Here is a 16,174-nt window from a genome sequence, read left to right on the forward strand (position 1 = left end):
TTTTTAAATAGTATTTTATATTTATACCTGTAAAATACAATGAAATATAATATAAATAATATATAATTTTATTAAAAATTTAAAATATAAGGATTTCTTTTATCATGGATTCATAATTTTTTCATTTGTTTAAACTTAATTTATTATTACATTTTAAATGTAAAAATAGGTCCTTTAAAAAAATTACCCTGATTTTTCTACTCACGCTCAATATGTGACGTAAAATAGTATCACTTTTATTCTTTATATCTGTCTTCTATAAATGGCTTATGTTATTAATCTTATTTACACTTTATTCTTCTTGCACCCTGAGGTAAATCTGTGTCTCTTAAAGAATATTTATGTCTTTGAAATTTAAGTACAGTTGCTGTGAAAAGAAATGTAATCTCCTAATTATGCCCAGAGCAAACACCTAAGAGACCCAGTAGAATCATAAAATACAGGAAACATAGGCATCTTTGCAACATGGCCTCTTAAAAATGGCCTGTTTGGCAATTTGATAAGTTGTAAAACTTTATAATAACAGATCCTCCTACCACACTCATTGCTTAGTTTTTAAACTTCTATGATTCTAAAATAGAATAAATTCATTTCATACCTTTGTTATTTTGCTATAGAGTTCTAGAAATACTTTCAGTTATGCGTTTAGAGTCCCTAAAATAATCCTTTTATGCATTTAAAATTTTCACCCTATGTATCTTAGGCTATTTAGTGTAATCTAAATTTAACACTTTTGCTATTGAAAAGTGTTGCAACTTCGAATGAAATTTAAATAACTTCTTAATTAGGATATTAGTAATATTTTGATACAGAAAATTTCATTACTATAATTAAGATGATAAAAAGATATTTTATTGTAAATGACATATATACCAAGAATCTACATTTATTTCATAAATTTTTACATCTAGAAAACTGCGTAAGGACGGGGAAAGTTGGGAATAAAGGCCCCAAAAAATTGGAAGGAGGCATTCTAATTTGCTTGTAATTGTTTATAGTCAATCTAAAATATAGTTAAGAGCTATATTTCGTAGTCATTTGTAGACACTGTAAGTTATTGCCCTGAAATTTAAACAATGTGGCATTTGTAAATTTAATCATTCAGCAAATTAATCAATGCTTAAATAATTTTTATATGCTAATGCACACTGTATATGTCCATTAGAGACATATGATAACTATTATAGTTGGAAATAAGAACAATATTTAGACCAGTGCGAGAGGAAAATTGCACTGATACAGGCTTGAGTTGTCAGAGACAAAGATAATATTAAAAACTCTCCTGAGGGCTTCTGGCAAATTATACTGCTGGGAATTGAATAGGTCCACAAAGAGGTGCAGAAGTTGGTTCCTCTGATCTCTAGAAGTTCACACTACAGTGCGAAAGATCAACTTTAAACAAATAATTGTCACTCAGTGCAATAAATGCTGTAATAAGTTATGTGGAAGCTCAAAAAAGGGAAATATTAAAACTCCTGAACTAGCTGTGGGAAAAATTAAAACATAGGCTTTATTTTTGTGTGAAGTAAGAAGGGCTATGCATTCCTGTCAAGAGGGGATGACAGGTACATAAATACAATGTTGCAACTAAACAGGACCTCTGGGATCTTGGGAGGAAGGTACAAAGAGGGGTTAGTCAATTTTAACCTTGTGCATATACCTCTCTTGGCTTTGCTGCTTCTCCTCCTCCTCCCCCCTCCCCCCCCTCCGCCCCTCATGATCATTATCATTATCATCCAAGCAGTGCCTCAAACTGGTTACACTGTTTGCTCAACACAGTTGTATCACAAAATGTGCCTAGAGTTTGGGAGATTCACTGAGAATCATGAGATAGGAGACCAGAACTTGTGTGGGGCTAGATTGTGACTGTCTTTATATGCCATTTTAAATATTAGTTTATTGTTGAGGGGATCCTAGAAGCTCTGGTTCTTTGAGAGTCATTTTATACCAAAACCGCAGGATTTGTATTAGTCCTATACAATTCAGTAGAAGTCACTAAATAAAGTAGTGAATAAATGCATTAAATTTAGAGACTCCATGTTTCCCTTAAAGTATCCCACTGAGGGAGTAGATGCTTGTCTTTAAGTAATTAATAAAGGTCCTATGAATTTCTAAGATTTCTTGCAAACCTCCATTTCATCCTAAGGTATAGATGTCACTTTTACATTCTATTCCATATTATGGACATGCTTTTTTAATTTGAAAGATACTGCATATCACTAGGTAAAAATAATATCCAAGAATCGTGCTTTCTCAGCTCTTGGCTGGGAATGTATTACTTCTCCACTCCTCTCTGTCTCCCCCTTGGCATGCTCTGCCGCAGCAGTCAGCGTGCTGTCTTACCAGTGATAATTGAAATGGAAATGGTTAAGATATGGGCAAAAATGCTAATATACTAGAGGAAGCAATAGTGCTAGGTTAAAATTATAGGTTAGAGCTATAATTAGGTAAGACAATTAAGAGAAATTAGGAATAGGAAGGAGGTGGAGGTTTTTAATTAGGATTTGTATGCAAGATGGGAATAATGACCTTCCTAACTGGAGTACACCAATATAAGGAGGTAAGGAAACAATAGATGTTTATCAGGAATAGCAAATAGTTTGACTAAATTTACATAGACTATAACAGTGGGAGATAAGGTTGGAAAAGAAGAGAGTCCTGAATTCAAAAGTAAGGATTTGGACTTTATTTTGGCAAAAATAAAGAAAATTGAAAGACGTATGTGGTAATAGTTTAGAATTGCCTGTTGAGTCTACCATTATTTCTCCTCTAATAAATAAGAGTTGTATTTGATTGGATTGTGGGCAGAGGACAATGAGATATAACCTCACACCTGTCAAAATGCCTTTTATCAAAAAGACAAGAAGTAACAAGTGTTGGCAAGGATGTGGAGAAAAGGGGATGTTTGTCCACTGTTGGTGGGAATGTAAACTCGTGCAGCCACTATAGATAACAATATGGAGGTTTCTCAAAAACTTAAAAATAGAACTACCACATGATTCAGCAATCCCACTCCTAGGTATTTATCCAACGAAAATGGAAACACGAACTCGAAAAGATACATGCACCCCCATGTTCACTGCCTCACTATTTACAATCACCAAGACATGGAAGCAACCTCTGTGTTCATCAATAGATGAATAGATAAAGAAGATGATATATATATGTATATATACAATGGCATATTACTCAGCCATAAAAAAGCATGAAATCTTACCATTTGCGATAGCATGGATGCACCTGGAGGGTATTGTCTTAAGTGAAATAAGTCAGACAAAGACAAACACCATATGATTTCACTTATATGTAGAACCTAGAAAGCAAAACAAACATAAAACAGAAACAAGCTCGTAGATACAGAGAACAAACTAGTGGTTGCCAGAGGGGAGGGGGATTACGGGGAATGGATGAAATAGGTGAAGGAATTAAGATGTCCAGTTATAAAATAAATAAGCCATGGGGATGTAATGTACAGCATAAGGAATATAGTCATTAATGTTGTAATAACTTTGTATGGTAACTAGACTTGATTATGGTGATCATTTCAGAATGTATAAAAATATCGAATCACTGTGTTGTACACCTAAAACCAATATAATATTGTAAGTCAGTTATACTTCAGTTTAAAAAGAGAATTGTATTTGATGTGTGACGATAAAGTAATGACACCAGTATTATTATAGAAAGTCACTTCTTCCAAAAGAATGCCATACTCTACAACAGGGAAACAGGATGATTATTTCCATATTGTTGCCATTACCCAAAATAATTTTAAAGCCTTTGGAATTGCCTTCAAAACCCATTTTACATTATTTTAAATGTTGTTTAGAGTGGTAAATAATATTTTTATTTCATCATAGGTGCACGTCTTAAGACTAGCTAATTCACTTTGAAAGAACTGCGTTTGCAGATTCAAACATGTTGCTTCCATTTTCATGCTGTAAATCTTTTCTTGCTTCCTTGAGCTACACAAAAATTTTTGTTCATACTAGTTAACTTTTTTTTATTAATACTTACTTGCCCATGTGCATTTTATATACCTGCCTTTATTAATAACTATTTTATTCTCATTATAACCTGGGAAAGGATTGAATAAATTTTGATAATGAAATAATCTGGGTTGAAACTAATATTGATATTTTGTATATGTATGTATATATACATACAGTCATAAGATGATTTTGAAACTCAAAAGGTGAAAACGCTGAAAAGCAAAATATGTCATTGTTTCTATGTAATTCCAAGTCTATTCCTAAACATCCTAAGAGAATTTTTTTCATGGAGATAACACTTTGATTACTTTTTAAATTTTAACTGGAGGTTTTTTAAACACGTATAATGATTAAACAGAATATGTGGACATGGTTTTCTTTTTAAGGAAAAAGAACGGTTAAAGCAAGAAAAACGTGATGAGAAAAGATTAAATAAAGAACGTAAACTAGAGCAACGAAGATTAGAATTAGAAATGGCAAAGGAACTAAAGAAGCCTAATGAAGACATGTGCTTAGCAGACCAAAAGGTAATTTATCAAGTAAACCATTTCATTAATAAATTTAATTTTTTGTGTTCTCACCTGATTCCTTTGCCAGAGCTGCCATTATGAAAGCCTTGTGTTTTTAGCTGGAGCAGTGGATTTCCAAGTCTAGGTCAATCTGTCCCTCCTGGATGGCCACGAGTAAACCTCTCTAGAGCCCTGTGCTGATAATGGCAGTTCTTAATATACAAACGGAGCACTGCAAACCTTTTTAATTTAAGTAGAAATACTACAGAAATCTATAAAAATGAATTATAGAAATAGATAGGATTTCTGTGTTTCATTTGGTCCTTCCCAGGCATTTAGTTACAGAAAGATCTAACTCCTCCCCCCTGCCTCCATGGATGTTTAAATAAATTAGGATTTATAATCTATAACCTCCTTCAATGCTTTAGTGATGGTAGCTAACTATTGAGTATGTTTAGTACATGCCAGACCCTATGCTAAGTGCTTTAAATGAATTTTCTCATTTAATCCTCACCACAATCCTATAGGACTGGTATTTATGCCCATTTACAGATGAGAAAACTTGAGACACAGAGAGGTTAAGGAACTTGCTCAACATTATACAGCTCATAAGTGGCAACTTGGATGCAGTCCCCAGTTTTTTAAACTCCAGAGCCCATACTGTTTATGATCCTGAAAGCCAAGAAATGTATCCAAGCAAAGTACCTCATGTGTGTTTTCTCTTCCATCATGCTTCACAGATTTATAATATTGCTAATATTGCTATAATATTGCTAGCAACTTGGAAAGAGCAAAATCACCGTGATAACTGGCATGATTTCACATACTTATGAATAGAAATCAATTATGTTTGGCTATAGTTAAGAAGATAGTATTCCTAGAAAATTATACAATAATGCATATCATATCTATAATACTGTCTCAGTAATAGAATATTATACTTGGTCAATAGCATCTATATTTACTTACATGCCATATGATATACAGATAGTGCTTGTCTCTTGATTATGCAAGCTCTTTTCTAAAGTGCTTAAAGCAAACTTTAGTACCCAAGTGGAAAATTTAATGATACTAATATTCTATTTATTTACCTAGCATAAATGCTTCTAAATAAAAGTGAAAGTATGCATTCTAGTTTTAGTCAATTGGATGTTTAAAATTTCCTAAGCACAGAATGGGTATAGTGGTTAGTCAACACGTTTAATAAGCTCCTGGTGAGCAATTTTTTTAATCCTAAGTGAGCTTTATTTTCTTGCTAATCCTAAATGATCTTTTTTTAATCCTAAATTGTCCTAAGTGATCTTTTGTTTTCATTTAAATCCATATGCACTATATCAAATATTTATAAGTCCATTTTAAGCCTTACTGTCGTTAGCTTTGTTATATAAATTTTTAGAATCATATGGAAATGTGTATGTCTGATCTGATTCAGGAAAAAAGAAAACTCAGAATTAAATGGTTTTCATATGTAACAAAAGATTTGTATGATATCAGCAACTGTCCCTAGTTCTGTGTTTCCACACACTATTAGTAGAAAAAGTCTTTGGTTAGTTATTTCAGCAAGCACAGAGTGGAGGAAACGTTTTTGAACAAGGGCAAATTTAGATAAATAGAAATATTTACAAGCCACATTTTTCTCAATCAGAATTGAAAGTACTATCATTGAATCCCATTCATGGACAAAAATGTTTTTAATTTAGGTTACTTATTTATCTAACTTCTAAAATGTCCATAACAACTGATAATACAGTTAGTCATTAAAATGTTAATATGTGAGCATATTTGAGAAATAGCAAGAGAGCTCTCTAATTTTAACACTGAAATTCAATGTTTCGCTAATATACGGGAAACCTAAAGACTGATAGTTGCAGTATTACTGGGTTCTTGATAGGGTCATGGGTTCTGGTCATGTGGACCTAGTAATTTATCTGCAGTCATTAACTAAAGATGGTACTCTCTCCAACCATACGGCACACAGATGCACACTGTTAACTTCTGAGCTCCCAAAAAAGTGTGAATTATAAATCAATCTACATCAGTAGAAGAAACTATTGCATATGCCCTACTAAGTATGTCCATGATAAAGTACTTTTGAGATGTTTATTTCTTATGTTACCTGATTTTTGGTCCAGTTGTATAACGTGTGTTTTATCAATACCTAAGTTAAAATTAGTGTTCTCTTTTGCAGAGATCTAAGTTCATGTGGAGTTCAACCAAAATTTATTAGTGGTTACTTGTGTTCAGGATTCTATGCTTAGTACCATGGGGTTATAGAAATGCCCCCAGGGAATTTACAGTCCAGCGGGAAGACCACTGGTATAACGCAAGAGAAAAATAGCAACTTACTTTACTTCAGGAGCTATAAAATCATGGCTTTTTGAACTACTTTTTCTCTCTTTTCTTTTATTTTCAGCCTTTGCCAGAGTTGCCTCGTATTCCAGGACTTGTTCTCTCTGGAAGTACATTTTCAGACTGTCTGATGGTGGTGCAGTTCTTACGAAACTTTGGTAAAGTTTTGGGCTTCGATGTGAATATTGATGTTCCAAACCTGAGTGTTCTTCAAGAGGGATTGCTAAATATAGGAGACAGCATGGGTGAAGTACAAGACTTGCTTGTGAGGCTCCTCTCAGCTGCTGTATGTGATCCCGGTCTAATTACAGGATACAAGGTAAAAAAACCCAAAATATAATTTTTTTAATTTGTAGTATCAGTGCATTGATAGCTGGCTTTAGTGTATTAGCAGAAGATTGTACAAACATCCAATTTTTTCTACATAACTTCGTACAAAGTTAAAGGTAGATTGGTACAACTGGTGCAAACTTAGAAAAACCTGGTTCACAAAGCCTAAGGAATGTAAATCATTACCAGATTACTTTCTTTCCCTCTAGCTTTTGGTAAAAAGCAATCTGATTTAAGGAAATACCTAAGTGATATTCAGCAAAACAGAGAATTCTTAATTCATAAAGCAATTAACTTATGTGTGCCTTCTGAAATTATACTGTGTTCTCTCTGAAACACTATGAATAACCGAGGCTAATCAAGGCCCCTACAGACCAGCATGTTAAGATACTGTACTGCTAAGTGGATACTCAATAATTCAAATTTATCTTAATTCCAATTAAGATACACATTTCAGTCAGCTTTGCTCTAGGTAATGTAGAGAGAATCTTCCAGATGCACCTGTTACTTTTTTTTCCATCTCCCTATTCATTCAGCATACTAGGCAATAAAATCCGTGACACCATAGAGCAAGAAAACACATTGCTAGTACTTTTCAACCTCTCCCCCACTACTACTGGTAGAGCCTGGAAAAGCTTGGGATAGTGTCTGTAGTCAAAGAAGGTATGGTGAGACCATTTTTAGCCACAAGTTTACATACCCTTCCCCCCACCAAACTTTTTAACCAAGGGTTTGAAGAAGGAAGAGAAAAATTACAAGTACTTGAAAACTTGTCTATCATCTGTTGACTAAATGACGTTGAACGTCATGTTTTATCGCCACTTCATCAAAAATGTGAATAAAGCCCTTGTCAGTAATACCTAAATCATATAATACCAATATTTAAAAGTCTTATTGTTTATATCTTATGAGTCGTTGTGGTCAATACTGATAAAAATGCCAACCTTTTATAGGCCAAAACAGCTCTTGGAGAACATTTGCTGAATGTTGGTGTGAATCGAGACAATGTTTCCGAGATTTTGCAAATTTTTATGGAAGCACACTGTGGACAAACTGAGCTTACTGAAAGCCTGAAGACCAAAGCTTTTCAGGCTCACACTCCAGCACAGAAAGCCTCAGTTCTGGCTTTCCTGATCAATGAACTGGCGTGCAGCAAGAGTGTGGTGAGGTAAGCATATGCCCAGACATTTCTGGTGATTCTTTTCTGTTTTGAATTTGTCTGGTCACAAAGTAATACAAATTGCTTATAGAAAATTTTGAAGTTACAGACTACCACAAAGAAAAAGATTAAAATTACACTAATCTCACCATTCAGAGATGACTACTGCTAATAATGTTTCAATGTATTTCTTTGCAGTCTATTGGAAAAGAAATTTTGAATCATACTGTGTATAGTCTTTGTAACCCGTTTTGTTTATTTGGTAATTTTGTTATTTATTTGTATACTGAAGTGTAAGCAGGTTTTTCTTGCTATGGCTCCAGAATCCAGCACTGTTGCAAAAACCTAGAATTTTTCTTTCATCTTTTGATGATAAATGACTACTTGATTTTCCTTAGTAGCTGCCATTTGTAGAATTATCTACCTACTTTTTATCATGTGCTGATACAATCTTAATATTATTTATTTATTGTATATTAATTTGCACTTAAAAAAAAGTACTTAATCTCATTTCAGAGTCAAAGTAAGTCCTCCACTATAGTATTTGAAGATTTGGTGAACAAATTCCATGTTCATCTTGTTCTTACTGTTCATTATTTTACAGATTTTAATTATGTTACTTTTATTCCTTTACCTTTCTAGGAAAATAATCAATGCAAACATTTCAGAGCCATGCATTTCTACCATTGCTGGGCATCTCTAAGTTTTCTACGCATCTCTTAGCTATGTATTAATATAATTTTTCATTTGTTTTTGCTGTTCATTGGCAATCATCATTTGTACTTACCCCAAAACTGCATCATTTTGCTTACCAAATTAATGTATTGCATAATGGATTAATATATGTCTTCTAATAAACTTTTGCATTGGCAGTGAAATCGACAAGAACATTGATTACATGTCAAATTTGAGGAGAGATAAATGGGTGGTAGAAGGTAAACTCCGCAAGTAAGTCATGTTTTATTAAAACTAATATACTGTTTTCCTTTTTTTGCAAGTTTCTGAGTAAAACATACAGATTGCAAAGGTAGAATTTAAACTTTATTTTGTCTAAGAATTAGAAAAGGTAAAGCTTAATTAAGATGAGATATGAAACTAATAGAACTCAGTGCCAGAATTTTCAGTAGACAAAAGATATAATGATATTCACTGAGCTCATATGCTTCAAACTTAGAAGAAAGTCAGTTTATCTTTTTTCTTTCAAAGAAGTCAAGCAATCACATATTCTAAGATTGTTGTTGCTATCAGGTTATTTTTGTCACAAATAGAATCTGTTTGGAACTACTACTTTTTTCCTTAATTGCTTTCTAATTAAAGTTTGCTTTTATAGAGGGCCTAACATATCCAAATGTATTCAGCATTAAAACTTAATTAGCTTCCTGCTAGGAAATATAATGCTGAAATTATTCAGCTTCTGTGTTAAGAGGATAGTTTCTTTGCAGTAACTTGAATTGAAACTTATTCAGTCAGATAGTATAGGATCAGGTCTTACCACTTGGCCATTCCTGAGTTAATCTTCTCAGTTTTCTGGTTTTTTAAAAAATGTATTCTAATTCTAAAGAGATAGCCAGAATAATTCTTGAATGTTAATATATTTTGTAGTTTCTGGGAACATACTTCTTAAGTTTCTTTCATGCTAATTTTTATTGTCATTCATTTATTGATCAGTGTGAGAGAAATACCATAAGGTATTTTTGCTTACAACTCATAGTATGCTCTTCAAAAAGTATAAGAAGAAGGCTTTTCTTCCATGTCATCATTTTTTCATACTTAAAGGCTCAGAATCATTCATGCTAAGAAAACAGGCAAAAGAGACACTTCAGGTGGCATTGATCTTGGAGAAGAACAGCATCCACTGGGCACACCCACTCCAGGACGCAAACGAAGAAGGAAGGGAGGAGATAGTGATTATGATGATGATGATGATGATGATAGTGATGACCAAGCTGATGAAGATGATGAGGATGAAGAAGATAAAGAAGACAAAAAAGGAAAGAAGACTGAGATCTGTGAAGATGAGGTAATCAAATTTAGGTCGATTTCAATACTTAACTAATATTACATAACATATTGAAAATAACACAGAATTTGAAGTCAAATAGATTTGGGTTTGAATTTCGTTGTCACACTTGACTCAGTTTCTTCATCTGAAACTGAATATTATAATATTCACCTCAAAGTTTTTTGTGATGGTTAGGTAAATATTGAGTAGAATACAATGCCTTCTATACAGAGAGGGTATTTACATTGAATAAAAGAAGTTAAATTTTTCTGTTTATATAATGAGAGTTCTCCAGAGAACTATTCAGATTCTTAATTTTAGGTATCCTTTTTCATTCTATCTATTTAACATGCTATCTTACATTTATTTTGTACAATACTTCATGCCTTAAAAGTGTTGTCAGGTTTAATGAAACTGATGTATTTCTCAAAGCCCAATTTATTAAGTGCCTAGCTCTAGGCTTTTTTTCTTTTCCTTTTTTTTTTTTTAGCTCTAGGCATTTTTGATCAAAGTCCCCTCTCAATTTACAGTCTCACTGAGGAAGATTTACAGTAAGAAAATGTAATGTGTTAAGTGTTAACTGCTTTGATAGCGGTATTTACAATGTACTAGGCAGGTACGAAGGAAGGACATTGAACCTTTCTGAGGAATAAATTTTCACAAAGGCTTTCTGGACTCATTAGCTGAGGCTACAAGTTGGACTAAATGTTAACCTAGAGAAGAATCCAGGAATCCATGGAAAAATCTTCAAGCAGAGAGAACAGCATGAGCAAGGGCGCAGAGCCTTGAAATCACAACGTGCTTTAAGCGACTTACAAGTGCTCTAGTGTTACGAGACAGCTTCACATGCCACAACTGTGAACTCGGATTTTATAGTTTTGTGGTAATAGGAAGCCACTGAAGGTTTACAAGTGAGGGAATGACATGGTCAGACTTGATTTTTTTCATTGGCTCACTATGGCAGCTCTGTGGAAGATAGAAATAGATTTGAACAGAGCAAGATCAGAGGTAGGAAGATCAATCAGGAGATATTGCAGTAGTTTAGGTGAATTACGAGGGGTCTGAAACTGGACTAAAGGAAGGAAAGGATTCAATAAATATTTAGGAGGAAAAATGAGTAGTATCTGAAGATGGACTGTGTAGGTTGATGGAGGGAGAGGTAGGGTTGATACCAGCTATCTGGCTTGGGGACTGCTTGCTCTGCTATTGTTGCCATTAACTGAGACAGAGAAATCAGAAGGAGCAGAGGAAATAGATGACAAGGGAGGAGGGGAATATGGAACAGATAACTGAAGACAGGAAATGATGGTAGGTTTATTTTGGACATGTTGAGTTTGAGGTGCCTGTTCAGAAGCTCAGCAGTCAGTTGGATTTAAGAATCTAAAGTCTGGGGGCTTCCCTGGTGGTGCAGTGATTGAGAGTATGCCTGCCGATGCAGGGGACACGGGTTCGTGCCCCGGTCTGGGAAGATCCCACATGCTGCGGAGCGGCTGGGCCCGTGAGCCACGGCTGCTGAGCCTGCGCATCCGGAGCCTGTGCTCCACAACAGGAGAGGCCACAAGAGTGAGAGGCCCGCGTATCGCAAAAAAAAAAAAGAATCTAAAGTCTGGAGAAGAGTTTAGTCTTGAAAGTGTAGATCTGGAAGTTATTATTAGCACATAGACAATAGTTTAAAATAATGAGTTGGATAAGTTTGCACAGCAGGATTGGTTTATTAATTAGAGTAGTGTACTGGGGTTGGATCCCCGGGGAATGTCAATATTTAAGAAGAGCCCACAAGGCTTCTTGTTGAAGAAGGAACAAAGGTGTAGAAAATTTCTGTAGTGGGTCAGGGATTTCCAATACCAAGACCACCTCCAGAGTCAGAGCGATTCACTAGGATGACTCACAGAAATCAGCATCTAGTCATGCCATGGCTACGAGTTATTACAGCAAAAGGAAACAAAGCAAAACCAGCAAAGAGAAAGGCATATGGGCCAAAGTCCAGAGGAAACCAGGCCCAGCTTTCAAGAGTCTTTTCCCAGTGGAGTCACACAGGATGGGCCTAATTCTCCCAGCAGTGAATTGCGACAATCTGTGAAATGCTGTGTTCTAAGGAAGCTCATTAGAAACGCTGTGCCCAGAGTTGTTTATTCAGGGCTGGCCACATAGGCACCCTCTGCATAACATGTGCCAAATTCCAGATTCCCAAAAGAAAAGTAGATGTGCAGTATAACCCACATTGTTAGCACAGTTTAGGTCCAGTGAGCTATTCTTATCAGTTAGGGTGGGGGAACCCCCCAAAATTCAAGTTTCCAGACACTAGCCAAGGGCAAACTTTGTAAGCCGACCTTTCAAGGGCCTACAGTGTTAACTCTCTTCTACACATGTCATAATAATAAAAATCAAGAAACTTGAACATTTTAAAAAGGAGGGAATGATAAACAATGTTAAGGGAGCAGGGGCCTAGTGTGACGAGGACTGAAAGTGTTCGTTGTATTTGGCAACCCAGAGGTCATTGGTAACCAGTGCCAGCACCGTTTCGTTGGAAGGGTGAGAGCACAAGCCAGGCTATGATTGATTGAAAACAATAGAAAGTGAGAAAGTAAACTTATCTATTTCAAGCATTATGCCTCAAAAGAAAGGGTAGTTCCTAGAGGCAGACAAAGACCAAGCATTTTTCAGATGCAGAAGGTTTGAGATGATTTTTGGTTGAAGGGAAAGAGCCAATTAAATAAGAGAGGGGCACTGAAGATTAAAGAGAGGAAGAGAATAATTAATGGTATAAGGTCCCTAAAAATATTGGAGGGGATTCAATTAAGGTAAAGAGAGGGGCTAGCGTTTTTTTGTTTTTCGGTACGCGGGCCTCTTACTGCTGTGGCCTCTCCCGTTGCGGAGCACAGGCTCCGGACGCGCAGGCTCAGCGGCCATGGCTCACGGGCCCAGCCGCTCCGCGGCATGTGGGATCTTCCTGAACCAGGGCACGAACCCGCGTTCCCTGCATCGGCAGACGGACTGTCAATGACTGCGCCACCAGGGAAGCCCGGGGCTAGCTTTGAAGAGCAGGCTAAAGGGAAGAAGGCAAGGTCACAGAGGTGTGTGTGTGTGTGTGTGTGTGTGTGTGTGTGTGTGTGTGTGTGTGTGTGTGTGTGTGTGTGTGTGTGTGTGTGTGTGTGTGTGTGTGTGTGTGTGTGTGTGTGTGTGAAGCTACCATAAGCCATAGAAATGGACATATATAAAAGGGAGATAAAGGTTGATGTTTACCTTTTACCAGAAAAGAATGCTAGAAATATTGATAGGTTGCAGAATGGCATTCAGAAAACAATATACAGCCAACTATTCCTTCTGCCCTTGATGCCAGGACTATTTAGCCAAGGAAGTCTAGAAAGAACTCTTCTCCTTTCTTGTATCAACTCAGTACTGCTGGAGAAATAAAGAAAGAAGACTTAGAGAGATGAATTATTGATGGAATGTGTGAAAATAATATCTAATCAAGACCAATGACAAATTACTGAATCAAATTTTTTACTAAATCTGGATAATAATATAATTTATAAGATCATGTGCTATACAATTTCTCATAAGTAAAAATAGCATAAATACAAAATGTTTTCATAAATTCCACCCCTCATGTTATATTTTAAACCAGAATGATAAAAATCGTTAGAGTGACCTTTACTTCTCTTAAGAGTACCAGGCTGAAAAGGAGACTACACTGAGATTCCTTGCAGAAATTACTTCATAATGTTGTATTTCTGAAACCACTTGATCAAATACTTTCATGCTGTGACAAATAATGTGAAGGGTATATAATTTGGGTATCAGTATTGTAATTACCCAAAGATACTATTTATAACCAATCTGCTTCATTTGGCAAGTAGAGCTGTTTCCACAGCGGGAATTAAACTTTTCTGACCAATACTAATCACCTTTTTATAGAATTAGCATCCCTTTTCAGCACTTAATATTATAAATTGTTTTAAGGTGTTAACTCTCATAAATTTGACAGCCTTGTGTTGGGACTTCAGTATCTTCTACTGGGTGGTCATCCCACTAAATTGGAATTTATTTACAGAAATTATGTGTTTCACCTGGCCTTTTTCACATGGAGAATTAACAAACTATGCATTTGTTTTTCTTTAAGGGAGATGAAGACTATTAAAAATCAGTACTAATGATTTAAACATCATTTTTAATATTTTAAGACCAGATGTGTCATTTAAAGTAGTCATTTTTATTTTTATGAATGTTGAATTATAGAATTAATTAGAGTGATCAAAATCCTGGCAAATGTGTATTTGTTATTAATGTGAGAAAACAGTTTAAAAACATTTGAAAATAATGAATATTTTAGGACCTAAGAAACCAAATTAGCATTTCCTTTCAATTATTTGAGAGTTTTTCTTTATCATGAAGAAGTGGTAACCATTTATCAATTTCCTAATAAAATTAAAGGTTAACTAGTTAATGAACCTTATTGATAAGATTATCCTCTGAAAATAGGTCTGGCCTCTTGATTAAAGTATAGGTAGAGTGTCAGTAGTTATGCTCCTTAAAGGACTAATTGCAGGAGCCTTTCCATTGAGACCCGTGTGATCCCTTTCAATTAGAAGATACTGCCCTGAGACTAAGATACTGCCCTGAGACACAGTCACAGCCCTGTCTCAAGGGTGATTCCCACTTTTCTTCACTCTTCATTCCTTCAACACATGGACTCTTTCCCTAATACTTAGGTTTGTGTTGAAATCTATGTGAGCTTTAACCTCACAAGTTGCTGTGGAGGAGGTTATGTGGACAATTAAACTTTGATATGTAGTGACACATACAACAGCCTTCTCTTCTGATTGGGAAACCATGGGGAACCATGGCAGGGATAGATTCTGCGTTCTTAGCTTTGTAGTTATTGCCTTTCTCTCTGGCCTTTCAAATTCCTTCATATCTCTTAAATTATAAGGACTATTAGCCAAAGCTCCTTTAAATAAAACTTTAGTAGATATTTTACTTCTTTTTCATCATAAGAAAAGTCTTAGAACTGGTAGTTAGCTAATTTGGCTGATACATAGCTACTTTGATGTCTTATTTCAAATATTTGTTGATAGAGTTGATTTTTATGTAAGCAAATTTTCAAACATCCTGCTGGTCAAACGGTCACTATACAATCATATAGCTATTAAATATCTATTTAATTGAAGAGTCAAGGTTTAAGGGTCATTGAGCCTGTTCTCTTTTAAATAGAAATGATGTATATATGGAATCTTAAAAAAAAATGGTTCTGAAGAACCTAGGGGCAGGACAGGAAAAAAGACGCAGACATAGAGAATGGACTTGAGGACACGGGGAGGGGGAAGGGTAAGCTGGGACGAAGTGAAAGAGTAGCATTGACATATATACACTACCAAATGTAAAATAGATAGCTAGTGGGAAGCAGCTCATAGCACAGGGAGATCAGCTCGGTGCTTTGTGACCACCTAGAGGAGTGGGATACGGAGGGTGGGAGGGAGGGAGACGTAAGAGGCAGGAGATATGGGGATATATGTATATGTATAGCTGATTCACTTTGTTATACAGCAGAAACTAACACACCATTGTAAAGCAATTATACTCCAATAAAGATGTTTAAATAAATAAATAAATAGAAATGATGTTATTATTACCACAAATAATATGCCTAAATGCCTTTGTAAATTGGTCCCCTAAATTTGGGTGAAGAGTAGACAGAGAATAGTAAAACTATTGAAGTTTTCCTTTCACTTCTTTCTGTTGGCGAGATAACTATACTGGTTTAGAAATATCTGTTCGTGAGAGTGGTTGGTGGCAGTGTGGCTTTTTTAAAAAGCATATAGAAAGTGAACAT

The 16,174-nt window shown here is 35.2% G+C and overlaps 1 protein-coding gene across 1 annotated transcript in view; it reads left to right on the top strand.

Moving 5' to 3' along the window:
* BAZ2B (bromodomain adjacent to zinc finger domain 2B) overlaps positions 1-16,174 on the top strand; it is a 381,122-nt gene that overhangs the window by 320,896 nt on the left and 44,052 nt on the right. Inside the window, exons 23-27 of the mRNA XM_082658005.1 lie at positions 4,379-4,519; positions 6,915-7,169; positions 8,134-8,348; positions 9,213-9,287; positions 10,116-10,359. Of these exons, the coding sequence (XP_082514131.1) occupies positions 4,379-4,519; positions 6,915-7,169; positions 8,134-8,348; positions 9,213-9,287; positions 10,116-10,359 (930 nt within the window). The remainder of the gene's footprint in view (positions 1-4,378; positions 4,520-6,914; positions 7,170-8,133; positions 8,349-9,212; positions 9,288-10,115; positions 10,360-16,174) is intronic.

Source organism: Grampus griseus (genome assembly GCF_964374135.1).
Source record: "Grampus griseus genome assembly, chromosome: 7".
NCBI classification, from domain to species: Eukaryota; Metazoa; Chordata; class Mammalia; order Artiodactyla; family Delphinidae; genus Grampus; species Grampus griseus.